The sequence below is a fragment of the Notothenia rossii genome (assembly GCF_949606895.1).
Source record: "Notothenia rossii genome assembly, chromosome: 4".
Taxonomy (NCBI): Eukaryota; Metazoa; Chordata; class Actinopteri; order Perciformes; family Nototheniidae; genus Notothenia; species Notothenia rossii.
Window position 1 is genome coordinate 16,008,987 of NC_136902.1, and position 23,638 is coordinate 16,032,624.

At 42.7% G+C, this 23,638-nt stretch overlaps 1 protein-coding gene and 1 pseudogene across 2 annotated transcripts; one reads left to right on the top strand and one right to left on the bottom strand.

Annotated features, from left to right (window-relative positions):
• Positions 1-1,916: 1,916 nt before the first annotated feature.
• Positions 1,917-4,283, top strand: LOC307034713 (cytosolic sulfotransferase 1-like; annotated as a pseudogene). The gene is made up of 7 exons (XR_013810638.1): positions 1,917-2,046; positions 2,478-2,594; positions 2,703-2,829; positions 3,064-3,161; positions 3,484-3,526; positions 3,577-3,708; positions 3,832-4,283. The product of XR_013810638.1 is annotated as a cytosolic sulfotransferase 1-like (transcript).
• A 162-nt stretch (positions 4,284-4,445) lies between these two features.
• Positions 4,446-20,321, bottom strand: LOC307035697 (uncharacterized protein). The gene is made up of 4 exons (XM_079675320.1): positions 19,950-20,321; positions 12,219-13,103; positions 11,857-12,135; positions 4,446-9,060 (listed from the first exon to the last, which is right to left on the bottom strand). Exons 2-4 carry the CDS (start codon positions 13,030-13,032, stop codon positions 7,052-7,054), a joined length of 3,102 nt encoding a protein of 1,033 aa, XP_079531446.1. The 5' UTR covers positions 13,033-13,103; positions 19,950-20,321; the 3' UTR covers positions 4,446-7,051.
• Between the last annotated feature and the right edge of the window lie 3,317 nt (positions 20,322-23,638).

Genomic DNA, 23,638 nt, shown 5'->3' on the forward strand with positions numbered 1-23,638 from the left:
TAAGCAGGTCCGCTGTGGCCACGTGGCTCTCCACTAGGTTAACCAACTCATCCAGACTGGCTGGATTCTGCTGGCTTGTCATTTTCTTGATCTCATACGGCAGAGACCGAATGTATTTGTCCATCATTATCCTCTCTAAAACACTTAACTTTTCAGGGTTGCATGTCAGCCAGGCTCTGGTTACCCGGGCTAGGTCATACATCTGGGCTGACAGCTCTGGCTTGTATTTCCAGTCATGGAACCGCTGGGCTCTTGTTGCTAAGCTGTAGCCATACCTCACCAGGATTTCCCTCTTCAAGACAACGTGATCCTTTGCTTGGTCAGGAGGGAGGTTGAAGTAAGCTTGCTGTGCCGGGCCCAGGAGGAACGGTCCAACCAGATCAGCCCAGGAGTCCCTTGGCCAGCCCTCTCTTTCAGCTGTGCGCTCAAAGGCTGTTAAGTAGGCCTCTATCTCATCACTCTCATTTTGGGGATGAATCGACCTGGGTTAGGCTGCACGGTTGCTCCCCTCTGGATAGGAGAGGCTGCTGTTAGGCTTTTTTGGACCTCCACATGGAGAAGCGCATTCTGTTTCCGCTGCTCCTGTATCATCTCCCGTTGCAGAGTCTGCTGCTCAGCAGAAATGTGCACCAACTCTCTTAGTACATCCTCCATCTTAAAAATGCAACTTTTTGACTGCAACACCACCACTAGAGTCCTTATGCCCGCATTCTCCTCCAGTGTAACAGGACTGGGCAGATAAAGAGGAAAGTGGTAGTGCAGCAATCACGACAGAGGCAGTGTTCAAATCCAAAAATACCTTCCATTAAACAAAGGCTAACGTAGCCGGGCCGCTAACCGACTTACCAGCTTACAAAAAACGTTTCCTTACACTGGGAGCCTCCTGCTCCCTCCATGTGCAACAACTGAGCAACTCTTCTTCTTCTTCTTCTTCTTCTTCTTCTTCTTCTTCTTCTTCTTCTTCTTCTTCTTCTTTAGTGTTTATTGGCGGTTGGCAAACCAAATTTTAGGTGCATTCCCGCCACCAACTGGACTGGAGTATGGACAAGAGACTATGCAGAAAACAATAAACAAAATAAAACAAACAAAAAACAACAAAATAAATAAAACCAAAACTCTAGATTATTTTAAATTGATCAATTTCTCTAAAAAACGTAATAAGCTCACAATATATATTGCCTGATGTTTTCCCTAACAGCCCTGATAGCGAAAAGTCAATGTATTTTGCTTTCTTCAGTGTTTGGAAAAGCACATTTCTCTGAATACTATATTTCCTGCGATGCAGCAAAACATGTTCAACCGTTTCTGGCTGGCTACAGTGTGTACACTTTCCGGTTGGATGCTTTCCTATTACCCTTAATGTATGATTGAGACCTGTGTGACCTATTCTCATCCGAGAAATGACATTTTCCTCCCTTCTTTTAAACCCCACCTTCCTTCCAACTGAGCAACTCTGTGTGCTTTGTCTCCCTTGAGGGAGTGATTAGCATCAGGTGTGAGGTCTCCACACCTGCTCCCAATACAGCTTATTGGAAGAGGGTGGAGCCACCTGTTGGGAATGTAGATGCCCCCCACTACCCTGCCTCTCAGCCCCTTACACCCAAAAAAAACTTTATTCTTCAATTCCTTTATGTCACTTTAAGTTGTAACCGTTTTAGTCTTATATCTTATGAATATGTATTATAGGTGCATTGTTTGTTTAATGTTGAGCCCTGTAAAGGAGCATTTATATTACTTATCTTATGATAAATGGCATTGCACTGGCTGCTCATTGTTATTGGAAATACTAGTTCCAATTTGGTACTTTATTATCTAGACTGGATGTAAGTGTTTCAGTATGTATATCAATCCTGAAAGCATGGATGCTATTGAAAAGGTCATACTGGCTTTTTCAAATCAAAATGAATTATTCTCAGATGGATCGGCCAACACTGTTTGACTTCCACGGAGTCTCCATGATCAAACAATTCACTGAAAGCTGGGAGGAGGTACAGAACTTCAAAGCGAGACCAGATGATATTGTTATAGTTAGTTATCCTAAATCAGGTTGGTTTCTATCAAAGCTACACTATGAATACATTTTATGTTGATGAATGCTCTGGATTGATGGGTTTTCTATGTTTAGGCCGCTGAGCAGATGTGTTGTCGATGTGTTTTAATCTCAGGAACAACATGGGTCTGTTACATCATGGACCTACTGTTTTTTGGGAAGACATGTCCAGAGCGCCTGACGTCAATCCCTCTTCATGAGAGAGTGCCGTTTCCGGAGATCAGCAGAACTTCCCCTACATCAGGTTTTGCACATTTTATCACAGCAGGTGACATTTTTTTTTGTTTAACACAGTATAATGTACAAAGTCCTATAACTATATCACCTCAGATCAGTTTTGTTTGCATACATGCTGAGGAGGTGATGAAAGTGTCAATGTTTCCCAGATGTTTGCTAACTTTTTGTGTCTGCTTTTGGCCCGGAGCAGAATATGTACAGAAAGGCACAGGCTTGTTAGACCAGCTTCACAACTACTCCTCGTCTGATTAAAACTCACCTGCCAGTCCAGTTTCTACCCAAGTCCTTCTGGGAGCAGAACAGCACGGTAAGAGCTTTACACAAACAGTATGTAGCCTGCAGAACATATGAGTTACCAAGCACATTTAAATATGATCATGATAGATTATAATTTAAAAAACATTTCTTTCTGTAGATAGTCTATGTGGCTCGCAATGCAAAGGACACTGCTGTTTCGTATTACCATTTTTGCCGCATGAATCATTGCATGCCAGAACCAGCTGATTGGAGCACATTTCTACAGAATTTCGAGGAGGGAAAGGGTGAGTTTAAACTAGCTTTAGTGTTAAGGAGGCTTAATATCATGTCATTTCTCATGCAGCTTGTTGAGTGGCCGTCTACCAATCCATCAATGTTTATCAATCTTAATGAGCAAGTGGTACCTTATAGCCTCTGCAACCAGTGTGACAGCAAACTTGTGTGAAAAATTGTGGTCACTAAGACTAGAACAAATACTAAATGCAGTCCATTTACCATTTGTTATTATGTGGCTCTAGTATCGTACGGCTCCTGGTATGACCATGTGAGCGGCTGGTGGGAGAAGAAACAGAGTTATTCGAAACTTCACTACATGTTCTACGAAGATCTGTCTGAGGTGAGCTGCAGTGGGTTGTATTTGGGACATTTTCAACAGAACTGTTCATCTTTAAAATGTTCTTGAACAAGTAAGACAATGTACTGTGAATACATACATGTCGTGAAATTGTCGCAGTTTTAAACACGTAGCGTGAATTTAAACCAAACTGCTTTATTGGTTTAAGGAAAAGATCATGGTGTGGGTTAAAAAGTTTTCTGTTATGCAATATGCATCGAGATGTTTCGGAAAATGATAGCAGTTTTTAGACTGGTTGTTGGTCCAAAAAATTATTACAATGCATATTTATGTGTCAAGGCTGATATTCTTTCATTTTCTGCAGGACACGGGACGAGAGATGGACCAACTCTGTTCCTTCCTTGGGTTATAATAATAATAATAATAATAATGGCTTTAATTTATAAAGCACTTCATATATCTCTTTCAGCTGAGGAGAAGGAAAATGTCCTTACCAGAGTGAAATTTGACAATATGAAAACGAACAAGATGTCCAACTTTTCCACAATCCACCATATGGATCAAACCGTTTCTCCTTTCATGAGAAAAGGTACAGTGGGAAAAGTTTTTTGGGAAAGAAGCTCCTTGTTAAAAAGTCTACTGTTTGCCACAAAATTTGCTAATTTAACACCAATTTTATTTACCAAGCACATGAACGATTCTGTTTCTCTAGGGAAAGTTGGTGACTGGAAGAACCTCTTCACTGTGTCCCAGAATGAAAAGTTTGATGAGGACTACAAGCAGAAACTGAAGAATCCTACACTGCAGTTTCGTTAAGATGCAGAGGCAGCAAGTGTGGATGGGGATATGGAAGGCTAACATTTGATAAATTGTTCTGCTTGTTTTAAGCACCACAGAAGACGTTTTTATGTTAACAACAGCAGTTTTATGCACCTATTTGCTGAACATATAATATTGTAGAATTGGCCTGTTTATAAGGCTACTTCTAGGGGGAATTGGTGTGCAATGGATAAGGGACCAAACATGTAGACGGCTAAGCCTTCATACCCACCTTGTTTAGAGACAGGCCTGGCTGTTTAAAATGTCCTGAACTGTGATTATTTTCCATTTTACTGCATTTTATAAACAAGGGTATTGTTGAATATGTTGTGTGAGAAAGGTTTTCTTATAATTGTTACTGATTACAGCAAAAAGAGGAGAAAGCCTGATTAATGTTGGACATTAACGTGTGCAGTATGTATTTGATCCATTTAGAACGTTTGTGAATCCTCTCGTTGTTACCATTATGCAATATCTGAAGTTCATACAAAATAAACAGCAATAACAACATGTTTACTCGTTTTTATTTGAATGCAGACATGAAATGCAGCAAGAAATACAAGAACAAGAGTTCAATTAGCAAAGTAAACATGAATCTAACACTTTACTTCTGCACTGTGACCACAGACTGGAGGGGGCACATTGAATGTATTTTCTATGGCACGTACTGCTTTGGTGAGGAAACAACACTGCTGGAGGTACCGCCCTGTTCATAGAGCGGTAACAGCGAGTACTGATACTACTGATCTTATGGGTTCATTGGAATGTAGACAAAAAACACAAGGCCATTGTAATGTAAATACTAAACAAGTCAAGTATCACTGGGAGGTACTGAAAGTCACCCTGAGGTAACCGGAAAAACAAGTTATGGAATAGGATTCATCAGAAACAGAGGCATGATTTAAGTTTTATTCCAAAATGACACTTATCCACTTTGGAAAAATGTCACTTCTTGAAATGTTTCAATATTCATGACAGTAACCCAAGAAAACATTCACATAATGATTTTGTGAGGCTCATTTTAAAAACAAAATACGTCATATCTCATGTTGGAACAAAACTTTTCAAATACAAGACTGAGGATGAAACCAAGGGGCTATATTAAAGATCACCAAACAGGTTTGAGGTAAATCATTAAATATGGTTCCATTTGAAGTGCTCTCTGTTTTTCCTTTTTTCTGTAACGTCGTAATTCAACAGAAATAGAACAATTAAAAATCCTGCAGATCTCGGCCATCCGTTATTCATTTAGCAAGACCAGCGTCAATATAATCTGAGCAAAACTCAGAAAGTCATGAACACGACCTCTGAAGGTAAGTATTAACCGAACAGGTCGAAATCTGATGTTGCAATAGCATAACTGTCTGCACAGCTTGGACACATAAGCAATACCACTTTAGATTGTCTTTCACAGTAGCAACTACAACTATGTTTCAAATACACCTTTATTCATGACATCAAAAATAACAATATTTACATTGTTGCTTATACATGATATATTTGAAAGATATCTTTTCTCGAGTAGTAAAATACTTTAGTCTAGTGCTCAGGCTTACAGTTAAGTGCTCTGTTATTGAGTCAGGTCTATTATACGAGATCTGAGATTCATGCCAAGCCAGACTCATGTGGTGCAGCCCTGCAAAGCTGTGTGGCGTTTAGGAGCAGTGTGTAGGGTCCCGTGGCATATAGCAAACCAAAGGAATACCCCTCTGCTCACTGTTACTTTGTGTGTATAAGCACCTATAATGGTCTTTGGGTAACATAGAAAAGCTAAATCCTTCTCTATAGCCTGTATTTGTTTATTTTTGGCAGAAACATAGCTCTGCAACATGGCGGACTCCACGGAAGAGGATCCACTCCTTTTGTAGGTATGAAAGGCTCATTATATGTTTGCCAATAGATCCCCCATAACTCCTACACACTGCTTCTTTAACATATCAACCAGTCTGAATAATTTAATTAAAATTGGTAGGATTGTGATTATGTTTAATATTTTTCTTCAAATCCCGTAAAAATGCAGTCAGAGGCTTTCATTGTAAATAACTACTGTTGGCAAAAGCTTGGTCCTACAGCAAAATGACAAGATAAAATGCATTAACCTCACAGGTCAATGCTTGATGTTCATTGTGCAGTTGAGCTACAGCTAAAAGCTTCAGCAACAGTTTCACAAACAAGCATGCATCTGCATGTTTGTTGTCATGTTTAACTACGTACCTCTTAATGTAACCAGCTTAAAAGCATTGAAGGAAGACTGGATGAACACAGCAGCACATTAGGAGCTTAGTGATCTGTTGCTGAGTCACTATGATACTGGCAAGACGCTCGTGAGAGTTAACCCAAATAATGGGTTTATAGATCCATAAAAATAACACAGAACCATCCAAGGTTATGTATGGCACATCTTTACATTACAAAGCAACTTCAAATAAGGGAGACCGCAAATAAACTATGAGGGCAATGAAATCCATAATTGTTGATATGCAGACATTTTTTCACGAAAACAATAGGAATGGGACTTATAGATGCTTGGAGCCTTTGTTTCCTACTCTTGAAATGTATTGAACCTCTCAGTGCTGTTCCCGGACATGGGAAGAATACATTTACTACGCGTTTCACACGCATTACGTGTAGGGATCTGCAAAAATCCTATCACGGAATTGTTGTAATGCGCGTCTGTTCTCGGTTTACTTGAGACGACACCAGTGCTTTGCAGGCGTGTCCGAGGGAATAACATAAAAATAAAGGAGATATGTTTTTGTGTGGTTGTGTGTGTGTATGTGTGCGTGCGTGTGAGTGTGAGAGAGAAAGAAAGATGAGTGTGCCGTGACGTTTGTCTGTGCTATATTTCCAATTTTACTCCCAGAGTAAAGGTATAACATATATTTTTTCCCAAACACAGATGTTAAATCCTTTAACAAGATAAAAGGCGACTAGGTGATATCCTTTAAGGTCATCACCAAGAGACACTTTTGAATAGTTTCCCTTTTCTAAAAATGATTCATTCTTAGGCAATGATCAAATGTTCCCAATTTGTATGAAGTCTTGATCAGGAAAAGTTTTTGTTAAATGGGTGTTTAATGTGTGGTAATTGGTCCTCATGTCCAAAGTTTGGTTCATAGATCAATGATTTCACTGCTGACACTGGCAGAGTCGTCATGTCGGCTGACCTCCAGGTAACTCCGCGACCCCGCCGGCCTCCCAGCCCTCCCCCGCACCCTCTCTGAGTCTGGGGTGATGAACGGACGCGTGTCGTCCACTCCGTCCTCCCCCAGATCTCCTGTTGACGTTCTGGAGGGACGAAGTGACACAGGGCAGGACACTGATGAAGGGACGCTTCCCATCGCGTTCCCAGGCCACCTGTTACCCTGGTGGGAGGGCGTGGGGGGAGCAGTCACCTGCCTGCTGGGGACACTGCTGAGCACGCTGCCCCCTAGTGGCATCGAAGACTCTGTTGCCTCGCTGCTATCAGAAAGCATCTGAGGATCACTGTTCCTGCGGAGCCAGGGACCCTGACTGACCCCTGACCCCGGGGAGGGGCACTGTGAGGCTTGGGCAAAAGGGTGAAACAAGCTTCCTCCTCCGAGCAGGTACTCCCTGTGCAGCGCCTCGTCAATGCTGCGGGTCAGGTCAATAGGTGATGGGGGCCGCAGGTCGAACTCGTAAAGAGACAGTGTAGTGTCCCCCTCCAGATCCAGACTGCCGCTCACAGAGCGCTGAGGGGGCCGGCCCAGTGCCTGAAGTCTGAGCAGGGAACCTGTGGAGCCGTCAGAGAGGACCCGCTCAGCAGAGTGGCCCCTATTGTTGCGTCCCCTGTTGCTGTCTTTGACGCAGCGTGGCTGGGCCGTGGCCTGCTCGTGGTTCTGGTTCCTGATCAGATTCTTGCTGATGTCAGCTCCAGGACGCTCCTGACCAGCCCAGTTGTTAGGCACCTCCCCTGGTCCCCCTCCTCCTCCTCCACCTCCACTTCCTCCTCCTCCCACCCCATTACTGTCAGACTTTTTACAGGGCTTCCCCCTCAGGCTCTGGACTATCTTGGACCAGCAGGTGTGTCTTTGAGAGGAGCCTGTAGATTGGCCAGGGGATGGCAAGTCTCCTGCTGCCCTGCCATCCGGTCCCCCCTCCTCTCTTCCATGACAACCTTGCGGCCTCCAGAACACCCAGGAGCCCAGGAGGAGGAGGGAGAATCCCCAGGCCAGCTCAAGGAGCCGGGCCCAGAAGTGCACCAGCCACCAACCCCAGTTGAAGCGCGTCCAGTCCCCTAGCAGTCCATAGAGCCATAAGGTGGCATGGACATGTAGCCCACAGCACAGGGCCCCCAGGACTGCACACACTGCCAGCACCCTCCCCAGGATCACCCCTGTCCTCCTGCTTCCTGTCCAAGCCTTCCTCCTGGCCTCTTCAGGAACTCCATGGTGGGGTATGGTAGGGCAGCGTAAACGGGGAAACACATAGCATAGGAAGCCCAGACAGAGAGCTAGGCCCCAGCACAGGGCCATGACCTGCAGGGTGACGGGCACCACAGGGGACAGGGCTGGGGACAGCAGATCAGCGGCCAGCAGCAGGGTGCACTGCAACACAGCCAGCACTGCCACCAGAGGGGGACGCTCCAAAGAGGAAGGTAACACACTCACTCCTGCTACCCTCAAAGCCAGCAGTGCCAGGGCAGCCTGTGCCCACACCAGCAGGTGGAGAGGCAGGTTGTAGAGGGCAGTAACCGCGGGGCGAGGCAGGAACTTCCTGGTGCCATAGGGGTCCATCAGAAAGAGAGCCGCCCTGAGGCCTCCAGCGAGAAACAAAAGTGCATTGGCCAGTGCAAGAGCCCCCCGATGAGGACAGTTTGCGCCGGGGGACAGGGTGAGGCCGAGAGCCGCTCCAGCAAACAGGAGGAGGAAGAGGCTCACGGAGCCGTAGACATGCAGCTCCCAGGCGAATGCCAGCGTCCGGCTCAGATCACCCCAGTAGAGAAGTGTGCCGTTAGAGGAGGGGCTCTGGCTGGGGGACGGGGCTGGGTTAGAGGTAGTGTGTGGAGCTGGATGTCCAAGGAGAACGGAGCGGTTCCTCTTAACAACATCAGCCTGAAATGTGGGGCTTAGTCTTGTTCGCATGACACCAGTGGAGGTCCCTACAAAAAGAGAAAGAGAGGTTGGATTTTCAAGAAAACCTTTTAAAATGCCATTTATCTGAAAAGCAGTGCAATAGTATAACAGTACATAAAGTACTATTCAGAACCACTAGAGGGGTGTAGCTCACCATCACAAGTCATGAGATAGGACCATCTTGCAGTTCTCAATGTAACTTAATGGGTTTGCACAGACACATTGTCCCAGATCTATTTATAAGTATGAAGACACAGTCTAATAAAATAAGCCCAGTATCAGACCTGCACACTCAATCATTTTTATTTAAGAAATCTTTTAAAATGTAAATTTCTTCCTTTTCATTTTTGTTTTAGGTATCAGATCTTTGTAAAGTTACTCATCAGCTGTATCATTGTATCCAAAAACATGGCTTTGAAATAGCAGACCTAAACCAAAAACAGTGCCTCTTTCTGTGAGCAGAATTGATGGAGAAGGATTAAATGATAGATAAATATGTCACATAAAACTTCACAGGTAATAAAAACAATTGAGGACTAACATCAAATATTAGTAGCATGAAATATAAGAACACTGTTAACAAATACAGTCTTATGTCATTTACATTAGGGTATTGAACAAATAAAATTAGCTGGGGAAGATCCTGTAGAAGCTGTCTTAAATCTCAGTATGATTTGTACACTATGCCACCACATTGAATTTATAATACATTATGTTGAGCTAAACTCCTCAGGATTAGTGAAAAGTAATTGTGTGGTTAAATTGGATGAGATTATATAATTAACGAGGAGGATCTACATTACGCAACAACAAAAGACACATCAGTGCCACAAAGCAGTCACGGAAACTCTCCTAAAGAATTCTTTCTCAATGCATGACTACGTCAAACACCTTGACGTCTGATTATGTCTTCATGTCTCTCTTTCATTTTGTGCATGCACACGCATACTTCTGTTTGTTCAAGGCACTCCACCTAATCCTCCTGTAAAACTCTGGAAACACCCACAGCATTATAATCATCATTCATCACTGAGCCCTTTGTGAAATACTCATATGTAAAGATAAAAAAAAGCAAAAAAAACATATTGACCGACACAAACTCATGTGGATAATAACAGTGCAATATTGTATACTGCAATACTTTAAAGTTTTATTTTTATTAATTTAACATATTTCTACTTTGTGCCTCTACTGTGACATATTTTGTGTTTGTAATGTTTAAAAAGGTCTTTCTCATACTGCCTGTGCTGCAGCACCTCTTTTCACCCTCTGTCTGAAACCAGAGCCCAGTCTGCTCTAATGGTTAGCTGGACGGCTCTGTTGTGATTGGTCAATGGCTTAGAGATGCCCCGCCCCTCTGCCTATCACATACAATGTTTTGGAGCACTATTTAATATAAGGGTGTTGTTACATTGTGATGTCACCATGTTATAGAAGTAAACAAAGGAGTCCAATGGATGTGTTTCAGGCAGGGAGTGTGTGGGAGAGAAACTCCCTCTGCAGGGAACTTTGGGATTGTAGCTTTTGCAGACCATTTACATATTACAAAAACCTATAGAACACTAAATTAATATAATGGAAATAAAACAACTACTACATTACAGGAAGACAGCAAGGACATATAAGATAATGACTATAACGTTGATGATGCAGACCTAAGAAACAGTCGTAGCTAAAGGGTATCTATCGGGAATTATGTCTAAAGTAATATTTAACCTTAAAACTTGATGGATGGTGGAACACGATGATGTGTGGCAAATGACTTAAGCAGTCAGCCGCTTGGAGGACGTTAAGCACGTCCTCTCCGTGTAGATGGCACCCATAAAGCTGACACACTGAATAATGACTCACTCCAACATGTGTTTCACTTCCTGGCTCTCCCCCTAGCTCCATCCCTCCAATCACACACACACACACACACACACGTTTCACTTTCACATAGGCGAGCACTGCATACAGATCACAGACACACTTCTTTATTTATATAAAAAGGTAGGTTTTACTTCCTTCCCTCAAACCCCGTTTTGTTTTTCCTCTTACAGGAGAAAGATCCAGACACATTCCAGATGTGCTGATCACATTTCACAGCTGGATACACTTACTGCTACCCTTGAGTTTTTCTTTTCTTCAACACACTGCTTACGCTGCTTTAAATGTCCACATGTTGAAATACAAATATATTATTCTCCATAGACACCCAGCTATATGTTTGTGACCCTGATATAAATGTGGACAGATATTTGCATTCAATACAAACGGGTATTGCCATGGATGCAGGATATTCATCATTTAAATGATCTATGTGAAGAGTTGTTTAAAAGTCATTATTACGCTGTTTTTATGGTATCTAAGAGACTGGCTTATGCCCTCCGTGTGTCATACTTTTTTTATTTTCCATCTCTGTTTTAAACCCCACTCACTTCATCCCTTTCTCTGTGCATCTGGTTTTCATTTCCATCCCCACTCCCTGAATTGCTATGCCTTTCTTCCATCACACTTTCAACCACCCCATCTACTCTCATCTGTATTCCCAACTGCCTCTTTCTCAGATCCTTACTTTCCCCCTGTCTATCTCTTTGCATGACTGCCCCCCTCCTCTACCCTCCCTCTCACCTCCTACTCATACTTTCTTCCCTCGCTGTGTCTATCCCACACAACTACCACCCCACTTTCCATGGAAAAGTGCCTCTGAATGTTCCCTCCTTTGAAGCCTTTTCCAGGGTCTTCCAGTAAAAAAGTTCCAGCTGCATAAATAATTCCATTTTAAATCATCAAGGATAAAGGAGGGAAGTATAGTAGTAAAATATATATAAATATCTTACCTGTACTTGAAGACTGTATAGTTGGGCTAGATGTACTTCTTCCCAGATGTTCCATTTCGTTGGGTTGAGGTGTTGTTTTGGTGAGTTTTCTCACTGCCTCCTGTGTTGTAGTAAGCACACTTTTTGTAGATGTGGTTGTTACTTGCTGTGTTGTGGTTTGTTGTTCTTCAGCCCGTGACTGTTTAGAGCCAGTGGTGGTAGTTGTGGGTTGGGGCAGTGTCACAGCAGCCTGCTTTGGAGTAGCTCTCACAGTGGAAGGAGTGTTCTCTGTCAGTTTACCTACAAAAGGGTGGATAAGACACAATTGTGGTAAGGTGTAAATAATTGTACCTCAACAGCAATATATATATTTGATATCTCACCTGTTAATACTACAGTTGCCTGGGTAACCACAGGGGAGGGGGTGGCTCTTGTCTCAGTCTGTGGCGTTGTAGAGATTTTACCGGCTGTTGTAAGCACAGGCAGGTAAGGGTTCATAGCCTGACTTCCCTCTGGTGGTGTTTCTACATCAAAAGCGTTTGCCGTCTGTGCCTGTGGCTGATACTGCGCCATTTCATCCTCAACCGTTGCCTGAGGAACAGATGATTCCTCCTTCACAGGCGTTACCGTTGGAATATGACCTGATCCCAGCCCGTGTAAATCCTCATCCTCCGTCTCTTTGGGTGACCCCTCCTCTGAATGTCCTGATGTCACTGGCTTATCACCTGTAGACTCAGTGAAAGCAGCAGAGGGGAAAGTTGGCAAAGGTGGAATTGAGCCTTTTGTAGTAGTATCTTCCTTTACAAAAGCCCCGTTCAATGCTAAACCAGCTGTATCAGTTCTGGGCCTGGAGGCAGTGGGTTGAGTTAAAATTAGCCCACTGCTGAGGTTCTGCGTGGATAAAGCAGATACTAATGGAGGAGTGAACTGTGGGATCGGACGGCTTGTTCGCCCCTGTTGCATTGCATTAGTATTTTTCTGTCTATCCTGGACTGTAGCTCTGATAGGCACATCAGTGCGCCCTCTGGGAGGAAAAGAAGGCCAGAATCCAGCAGTCTGCTTTGTAGGGTGAGGTGAGGAGTTATTAGGCAGGTCCGGAGCAGAGAATGAAGAAGAGGAGCCAATGATGGTCTGGGCAACTGAAGGATGGAGGGAGGAGAGGAGGAAGGCCAGGAAAAGGAGACACTTGGGAGCCATGGTCTGCCTGTGAGTGGAGAGCGGTGACTGTTCCGTCTGTCTGAGTGTCACACCATCCTTACACTGTGATGCTGTTGACAGAGGAAACACATTAGATAAAACAAACTGCTCATACACACACTGTTGGTATCTTAACTTGTGTAATCTGAGGAGTGCTTGTTGTAGAGGGCAGGTCAGCAAAACTCCCACAAGGTTTTAGCTTCATGACGCCGGCGGACCTATAGGGCGTGGTAAGGTGTATGGTTTCATGGCCCATATCCAGACGGTCACACACAAACACAGGCAAGAGTCACCTTTAAACTTATATAACACAGTGCACCATCAGAATGAACAAGCCAAGAAAAAGAAGAAACTAAAAGGAGTCACAGATGGTTTCGTTCAGGCGCAGATGGACACATTCACTTTTTTCCGCACTATCTCCGCCATGAAATGTTCTTTGGATGATTATCAGTTTCCTTCTCCTCCCAAGTGTTCAGTATTGGAGTTTTTCAGTTCTGTTTGAGTCATAGATGCCAGGAGTTGACAGCTGTAGCAGCGACTGTGGTGAAGCTCAGAGGACCCAGCGACACGGAGAGACCCCCGAGGCCCTTGAGGATTACACAATCCAACGAGTCATCTAGATAAACAGCTGCCAGGCGCATTGCCTCAACATGCACCTCTTATCAAAAAAAACTCCCCTTTTCTTTTACTATTTGGCCCTCTGTCTTACATAAACCTCCCTTGTTCACACCAGTATCTGTCTATGACTCACAGTGGGAGTTTACCATGGGAGCAGTAAGGAAACTACTGAGACTCCATCTGAAACATTAGTAGGAAAGGTACAGAAGATAGAAATCAGTGCCTATGGAAGAATGTATTCTGCTGCTGCGTATGACTCACCTAGGGTCTATTCACAGCTGCAGTGTGTAGTGGGAAATGACTGCAGCTGCGCACACGGTGGGCATGTGCATTTCATACTCTTGTAAGATGTGAGTAATATGTGTGAGTGTATGGAAAAAAAACGTGTTTAAGTAGGTGTTTGTGTGTGTGTATGTGTGTACCAAGCAGGAAGTCACAGAGCATATTGTAGGTATGTGAGATGATTGCAACACAATCTCAGCTTTGTTTTAGCTTGCAATCATTGTTTTATTTTTATTTATTTACTAGGTGTAATAGAAAAACTGGTCCTGAGTACAGTAATATAAGTGGTAGTATATCTCAATCTCCACCCACTCACAGTAGCCTCACTGTTTATTTTCCTTCCTGTCTAAACCGCCTCTTCTATGCTCAGTCTAGTCGGCTGCGGGCCAATTCAACCGCTGATTAATCACCGTTTTTCCTTTTTCTTTCTTTTCTTCTTGTCCCCCCATTTAACTGGAGTTGTTTCCACACAGCTCTACATCATGCTCCTGTGTAAGAGTTGAAAGAGGGCCCGGAAGATAGGCAGATAAGGTGGATGTAAGATAAGGAGATTAGAAAAATGAGTGCGCTCACAGAAAGGATAGGGGAAAGACAGGAATGGAAGGGGCCGAGAAGATGGAGGATTGGTAATTTAGCCGACAGAGGAGGTTACAGAGATGAGAGTTAAGGGACTCTCTGAGAAAATCAAGACTCAGAGAAGTGGTGAGGGCTGTACATCTGGAGAAAGCTAGTTTATATAAACTGACAGAAGCTAAATGTTTGAGGAAAAATAGGAGTCACGAGGAAAACTATGTTGCCGGTTTAACAGGGTTGTTTTGGTCTAAACGAAGATATGGCAGTATGTCCAGGAAGGCATGCGGAGAATCTAAGCCTGCTTCACCTTTCCTCTGAGGTTAACTGGCAGGTGCGTAGTCTACGGCAGCCAGGGATTAACAAGCTGTCTATTGAGAAATGCCTTGTAGTAAACATATTGATAAAACATAATCCAGCATGTGTCATTTTATGTGTATGTGTTTGAAGGGAGGTGGTAGAGATTCATGACTCTCAGGATTAATCTTATCTCCATAAACCCACACACAGCAGCAAAAATGTTTTTCTTGACTGGATTTAGACGGTTTGACTACAAGTTTCCATTGGAAGTAATACAAAAGGATTACATTCAGGCTGATTGGCAGCTTCTCTAAGCAGACTGAATTACAGGCCAGGAACATCTCACCATTATTTGTTGTTGTATCTAATTCCTACCCAACACTACAAAGACAAGATTAGTTTAATCAGCTGGTTTTGAATATAAGTCTGAATGCTTTCAGTACATCGTAGCAGATCCCACAAGGCACAGGGAGTAAAATACATACGCACACTCTCAAAATACAACAGCATGTTCCTCTGTGTCTATCCGGGAGGAGATGGGATAATTTTATCATTTTCAACTCCTCGGGGCAGAGGGACAACTCACTCTGTATTACATTTTTACTGGGATGCACATGTTGTGCAGATGTCGTCACTCTCTCTAACACAATATGTTCTTTGTCCAGAACAGGAAATGCCCATGCAAAATATCCAATACTACAGAAGCCAGAATCAACCTGAAGATGATTATAAATTCAGTTTAGACCTGCTGGTTATATCATTACATGAGTCAGTACAAGAGCAGCTGTTACTAATTGTTGCGGTACTGATGTCATTTCTATGCTGGTGTTACGTCCAGCTAATGTACATTACAAAGAAACCAGGCAGAGGGAGCAAGGTTTTTGGAGAATCTTTCTTGCAAATGTTTTTCTCTCTCTCTCTCTCTCTCTTCTGTATGCCAGATTTTAGACATCCGGGGAGTGCAATATTTTCAGCCATGTGAGTGAATATTTCCATGAGCAAACAGAAGTCTGCTTGTATACAGAAAGATCTGTGTCCATTCAAAAAATGACTGGTCTAATATGCACATGTCTAAAAGCACATAGTATGGAAAACTGTCATTTGCTGAAAGATAGCATTTGAATGTCTGGTGATATTTTGAATCATGTTTACTTATTATTACTTATATTATAACTTTTGTAGGGTTTTGTAGAAAAACATGTTTTTTCCTCCTCTAGAGAAACTCAGGTCTACCCAGGCATGCCAGCAGCCCTGTGAGGATAGGCACAGCAGGGCTTTGAGCTAAATGCTAACATTGGCTTGGTTACATGCCCACAATGAAATTGCTAACACTTACATTTAGCAGGGAGTGTTTACCATGTTCACAATATTAGTTTAGAGTGCTAGGCTTTGAACATTTGATACTTAGCAGCAGACAAAAAAGTACAGCGGAGGCTGAGAACGTTTTTAGTTTTTCAGGTTTATCATCGAAAAACAAAAGCATTGGACAAAATATAAGTATACCTGATGATGGCACTACATAGAAGGTCGAGTGGTCAACAGACTTGTTACAGATTTACATGGAAATTAACATGAAATCTCATGAAAAGAAACGACTTCTTACAGTTGATGAGACACTTCACTAAAAAAAAACTGCCACAAATGTTCAGGCGATGACAAGAGTCAGTACGATTCATGCTTCAGGAACAACAGATGTCTGTCCTGCATTTAATGACAATCGATTCAGTAATTCTTGAGATATTTCAGTCTGGACCGAGGAAGTCTACCTACTGACCATCATTGCCATCGATGCTAGCAGCCATGGTCTCCATCAGTATATGTGAGGAAACATGCTGCTGTGTGTCAGAGTGTCCAATACCTGAGTTGGCTCATGGTATCCAATGTCAAGGTTGCTCTCTGATGAGCAGGATTTAACAATCAAAGTCAGGTATGATTTGAGAGGCCCTCAGCTAAGAAGGAAAGCTTGCGATGACGATGGGGAAGAAAATGAGAAGTGCAGAGGAAAATAAGAAAAGATACAAGTCTCTCAACAACAATAAGACCAATAATTTGATATTTAGATTCAGATTACAGGGTCAGAGGGTTGCTGCATCGGGGTTTCTTCATAGTAAAATTGGACAGAAAGAAAAAGGAGACTGGACTAAACCAGTAGAGCTGTTCGTCACTGTGGACCTCTGCACAGCAACGGCTTCTCAGTCTGACAGAGCAGTTAAGTATTACTTGCCATACAGATGTGTAACTTGTTTGTACTGTGCTACGTAGAGAGAGGTGAGACTGTAAAAGCAGTGTATGTATGTGAATTTGTGTGTACGTGAGATAGAGAGAGAAAAACAGTGAGGGGAAATGGGTGAGGGAGTATGTGCGGTTATGGTGGTATGCTGGTAGTGGGGGAGGTCGCAGGATTGACCGTTACAAAATTCCACACCTTGAAAAAACATATGGACTGCTCCCAACATATTTTCTTGCTTATTTTAAATACGGCTAATACATTAAAATATATTAATACTACTTTAAATGAAGTTGATTTATATATGAGGAGATATACGAGCTCTCGACATGCATTATAGATTCAGCAGGAAGTTTTCCAGGCGGTCATCCAACTTCAAGACATCTGCCTTACACTAAAGCTGTCCATTTAGCTCTTAGCACAAACCAACGACTGTTATAGGTTCCTCTCTCGTGGCGCTTCACTGCCTCGGGGGGTGTCAAAACTCCATTGGAGTATCGGACCACACAGCGGGGTCATGCTTACGGAAGAGAGGAGGCTCCAGAACCAATCGAGGATGCTTTTGATCCCCAGTCGAAGAGGATGTCCAGCTTAAAAGTGCTGAGCCCCGCAACATCTTTGACTGATGTTCCGCTTTCATGCAAGCCACAGATCAAAGGCTGAAGGTCAGCCTTTAAGGGTGAGGCACTTTAACGGCACTGGGACTCCACACACACACACACACAGGTCTTGACAGACACAGCCCGATGCACTCAAGGGGGTAAAACACAGGCTACAAATACTGGCATATGATAGGACCATGACCATGTAAATAGAGTGTACCTTCTCAAACATGTCTACACATATAGTATATGAATAAGTGTTTTCAGAACTTCAAATTAGTCCTCACACATTCCAAGAAACACACCCTGACAGATATAAAGGTCTGGTGACTGAATGAAACACCTGCTAAACCGTGTTGAGCCACAAAACACTTTCAGGAAAGAGATTACAGGCATAACCAGATTGGGGGAGTAAACCACAGGTCCACTTCAACCAGAGACTCTCACTTCATCACAGCTGGATGCAATAAAACCACTGCTGTGTTAAGTGGTGGATTGTATATAAAAACAAATTAGTATCTCGTACATCAATGTCCTTGTTGCAAATGTACAACTCTATAACAACAATCAATAATGTATACTGTTAGGTAGTGGATGATATTTATATAAACAATAAATGATGTTATTGTACATAAATCCACAAGTCCTTGGTGCATATTTACAACTTCATAAAAATGTAATTATGAATACCTGGTATACCCAGCCAAAAAGATCTGGTGCCATAAAAGAGCTTAGGGACAGATCAGGTCTAGTGCTCAGTGGTTTAGTCCTTCACCTTTGTCTTGATTTATGGTTTATTTTCCACTTCTCTGGGAGTACTGGACTGTCTGTTCTTGGAAGTGTGTTATGTCTGCTGTTAAAATTAGGAGGTATTTTTTCTTACTATACTGCCAGTTAAATAGTATCTTGCCCAACATATGAATGAATTATCACTTTTTTAACAGGATAAGTCTTCAAAAGTAGGACATTTATAGGCTACGTAATACCATAATGCAGTTCTGGATCATCCTGTGTACTGTTACACCCTTTTAACCTTTCAAAAGCCATCTTCCCTGGGAACACACTATCAAAGCAGCCAATAAATCTCTCTTGAGCTGCTTTACATTAGATAGGGCCTTTTTTCTCCTGTCAGTGATTTAGGGTATGCTGTTCTTCTTTTAAATTGGGATCTTATGGCAGGACTCTGCATTACATCCAGAAACACTTTGGAGCAGCTCTCAATGAGTCAGGTTCAACCATTGGGTTCAACCCCTGATGAGGAACAGGTGAATCCAGATCTTCTAGCCCTACCTTCATGTTGAGGTGTGTTGAACTACCCCTGTTAAATAGGACCAGTGCGCGCACACACACACACACACACACACACACACACACACACACACACACACACACACACACACACACACACACACACACACACACACACACACACACACACACACACACACACACACACACACACACACACAAAGCTGCGCACCTGCCAGCCGAAATAGAGCCCCACTTGTTGCCATTTCACCAAAGTTTTCCCCACTTTCGGGAGGGACACGCCTTTTCCATTTCCTGGGATATTTGCATTCAGTTTTGACATGCAGGTTAATGAAACGCCTTAGGGGACTGGTTTAATCGCATGGCCGATGTGCATCATGTGTCACGCAAACTAGGCATTTTAAATATATTACTATAATCCCCATGGAACTGAATAAAATGTTCAATTTCAGCGTCAAATGCGCAGTCATAGCCTTTTCCATTATATATCCTATTGGCTACATTACACCCGGATACAAGTGATTTTTAAGTGAGCTATCCGTAGTTAACTAGCCTACCAAGTTAACGTAACGAGTGTTGTATCTTAATTCATTTAAGTTAATAATTAAGTTTAGTCGAAAGGTAACGTTGGTAGAAGTAAGCTAACATATAGAGTTCTACATGTGTCTGTATTTAATACATATTCACTTAGATAGAGGGTTAGTTTTACAATCATAGGATAGGATGACGTTATTCGCTGCTGGTCACGAAGAGCAGTAACGGCGTTACTGCGCACGTTACCCTCCCAACAGCACGAAGCCACAACAGTAGCTTATACAGACAGGAGGGAAGCTATAAAACGCTCTTTCTAGTAACAAAGCACACAATCTAAGCAATACCACGGAACAGGTGAAATGTGAAGTGTTACATTAGTCGCTGTAAACCCGAACAGACGGGTACCATGGCTCAGGTAGAGACGTCACTCGTGGGTCACTGCGCAAAGCACCGCCGCATAGGAGCCTCTCCACCGCTGTTATAAATTCCATGTTACCCACACAAGCACAGCTTACCTGCAGGTCTGTGCGGGTCATCACACGATGGCGTCCTCTGCGGCAGGATATGAGGACTAATACATACCGAGTAGGCCAAAAGGAAACATGTAACGTTAGTCCAGGTTCAGCGCGTAATAGCCGCAGGGTGGAACTGGAAATAGTAAAGACGGTGCTCTAACGAAAAACAGAGAGGTTCAGCAGCCCAGTGCCACTGCGCTCTCTGGCCATGAGCTAGTGAGAAGATAAACGCCCCCTCCGCCTGCTACCATCTCTCTCCACATCGTTCCCTCCCTCTCATGTTTTTTACTTACAAGCAGATAAACACGATGGCTTGCCTATAAACCATGCTATGCCATCAACATATGGTCTGTTATGCAACTAAAGCCCAGCACGCAGTTTCACATTAAGCACCCTTTATCTGCCTTTTTAGAAAGCAGCCTGCTCAGACAGTGCCCAGTGGAAATATGACGATACTGACATCATCACACATATCATGCAATGCAACTATCCACTATCTCATCACGTCTCTCTCCTCCTGTGTTTATTTCCTTCTCATATCACATGATGTGCTTCAGTTTTGGTTCTTTTTTCCAGGTTATATTGTGGATAGGAGTTTGTTTGGCTCATGCTCTGTTGCAGAAGCCTGAAAGCTTGACATCCTCATTGCACAATCTGTGCATCATTTTGGCATATTGATTCTCTAAGCATAATGCGTTTTTATGATGTCTCTTCTGCACACAGAACAACTGTTCCACATATCATGTGAGACGGACCATTTAAAGATGTTGTTTTTGAAAATGTTCCCTCTCCAAATCAGATTGTAATGCACCCAGAGGCACATCTGTGATATTGGGAATCAAAAACATATACTATCTAGGTTTCCATTTCTCAAATGATGGTAAAAGTCTCCCATTGATGTGAAAAAGTGTCATGTGAAGAAGACAGGTGAGTAGAAACCTGACGTTTCTGGCAGTCGTGCAGCAGCAAGGACAATGAGCTGGGAACAGAGCTGTGCAGGAAACTCTAACTCCCTCGCCTCTCCTGCCCTCCAGCCTGCGTTTGCGGAGGGGGAGTAAGCAAACCCGGGCCAAACTCAAACTGTTTTCTCATGCCACATGGCACCTTGGCTCTATGCCTGCCTCTCCTTTATCCCTGGTCTGATTGTCTCTCTGTCGTACACAAACACAACACTCTAGGTTTTTGAACATGCTGTTGAAACTGCAGTTATAGGCCGATACATTACTCTCATATCAACAGCAACCATCTCTCTGTATCATTGTTTTTCTCTTGTCACTCTCATTAGATTGTCTGCACAGTACAATCCTAAAATAACCTGTGCAGCTCAGAGGATTGTGCTAATGCCATTACGTTACTACTGAGCCAGAGGGAGATACTGAAGAGATGGGACACGAAGAGCGAGGACACTTCAAGTTGACATTATGGCACATGGATAATGACTCATATTCCATAGGCAGGGGCTTAGGGTTCAACATATTTGGATCATTTGTGTAACATGCTACTTATATTTATAAAGAACATAAAGGGGAATGGATGTTTGTATCAAGTTTTTTGAAAGAAATGTAATGCAATTTAGATTATGATCATTATGTAGCCTTTGTGTGTCTGTGTGTGTTTGAACGTGTACCTCTATCTGCTACTTACCTCCTGAGTGCAGTGTTTATCATAGAAAATGATAATTATCCAGTTACGTTAATAACATTACTGTAATCCGGTGTACCAGAGGGGATCTGGTTAAGCTAATATCCTCCAACTACATTAAAAAGACCCTGATGAGTTTACTTTCACAGGTGCCCTCTTTCTATAGTGTAAACCAAGGGGAGGATAAGTGAGATATTTGATCTTTGGTGGTCCCATGTTGCTTCACTTATTTTAAAAAATGCCTCCTGTCCCAGTTTTTATAATTATATAGTATAGGTCATTGAACATTATGACACAGAGAAGCTTTCCCAGCCGTGGACCTGAAGGGTAAAACTCAATCAGATTTTTACTGTAACTATTAATCTGTTTTCTCTTTTTGAATTGAATAATTGTCCTTATATCTAAGATAAAACAAGGCCAAATAGCTGCATTTTTAAGGGAATGTCCAACTTGTATAAAGTCAAAACAGCTCATCTTACACATATTGCCTTTGACTAACAGCTCTTGATTTATGGGGAATTTTCTCAGGCTTTAAATAAAGTGCAAGGGGAGCAGTATTTAAAGTTTGCTAAATTAACAATTTCTTAAAAAGGAAGAAGTTAGAAGCACCGACACTGATATACACCAAATCTACAAATGGTACTCATGGTATTCCAAACCCATATTATGGATAGGGTTTCTATACCATCTTTGTCCAGGAATGTGGTGAATACATTCCACTTAGTCATTTCAATTGATCCTAGTAAGGGCTCTGAAATGTAACTCCAGAGCAGACGGAAGCGTTTCTTCCTCCAACTCTATCAGGCATTGCACCTTAATCACAGCCAGTCAAAAGGGGATCCTATCAGATGGTAGAACAAAGTGAGCTTTTTTCATTGAGAACAGCCAAGACCTTCAAATGCTAATGTCCATCCACATGTATGACGCAGAATAGCCTAAGATAAAATACCTCCCCCAGCTCTGTACTTCCAGCCTCTCTCTCCCCATGACTTTCCCCTCGCCCTATGGTTGTCTAGACACCGAAGAATAATCTCCCCAACTCTGGGCCCCAAAGACAGACTTCCATGTGGGGACTGCCTCACCCCGTCCCTCCGTCTCCCCTCAAGGCTGCCTCCAGTTGCATTAGGTTTCACCACATCTAAGGTGAATCAACAGAACTCTCTTTAAGTTTTATCCATCTTAGGTATTGTATCAGATACTGTAATATAAATCATCTGTTACCATTCAGGATTAACACCATCCATCATGTTGAGTCGTAGGCAGAGTGTGGGTGTGCAAAGAGAACATTTTTGGGTTCAAACCTACACAGAGCCTGGATAGTAAAAACAGGATCAAATTATTTTTTAATTATAAAAATAATTATATAATAACATTTTTCAAAAATATATCCCATGGACGGATATGGTGAACTTTAAAATAATATGATAACACTGTGAAAACAATTAAATCAGAGATGTACGATGTTGAAATGTTATACATTCCTATATATATATATATTACATACTTTTAAATAACTGTGTATATATAAACCCCAAGGGGCCAATTTAATAGGACACTGTACATTCTACTGCAATGTAAAACTATCTTACCATAAAATGTACTTGTGAATTTGACTGATGGGTTAATAACAATCAGGTTTTATCAGGGAATGTTACCCACTTCAAGAGCACTTGATTTTGACTCATACACACAAACAACCTTGACAACATCTCTTAACTACCACAAGACCACCTGTCACATATTGTCACTGGGAGATAAACAAATTCCATCTTGCTGCTACACATCTGCAAATAGACACGAGACATTTCCATTTTGATAGAGCTCTAGAGCTGGCGCCCCCTGGTGCCTGCAGGGAGTCAATAAGCCCTCTTAGATTAAGTAGACTTGATGGGAGATGTCCTCTCAACTGAATAATTGCCCAGGGCATGACACAAGCTGAGACCCGGTGCTTACATAATGCGCGTGCCACTGTTGTGTTGTTTGAGTCTTTGCGTGTCCACTTGTGCGCACGATGGCTTTTTCTTTTAAATTCATGTCTTCACCTCCAG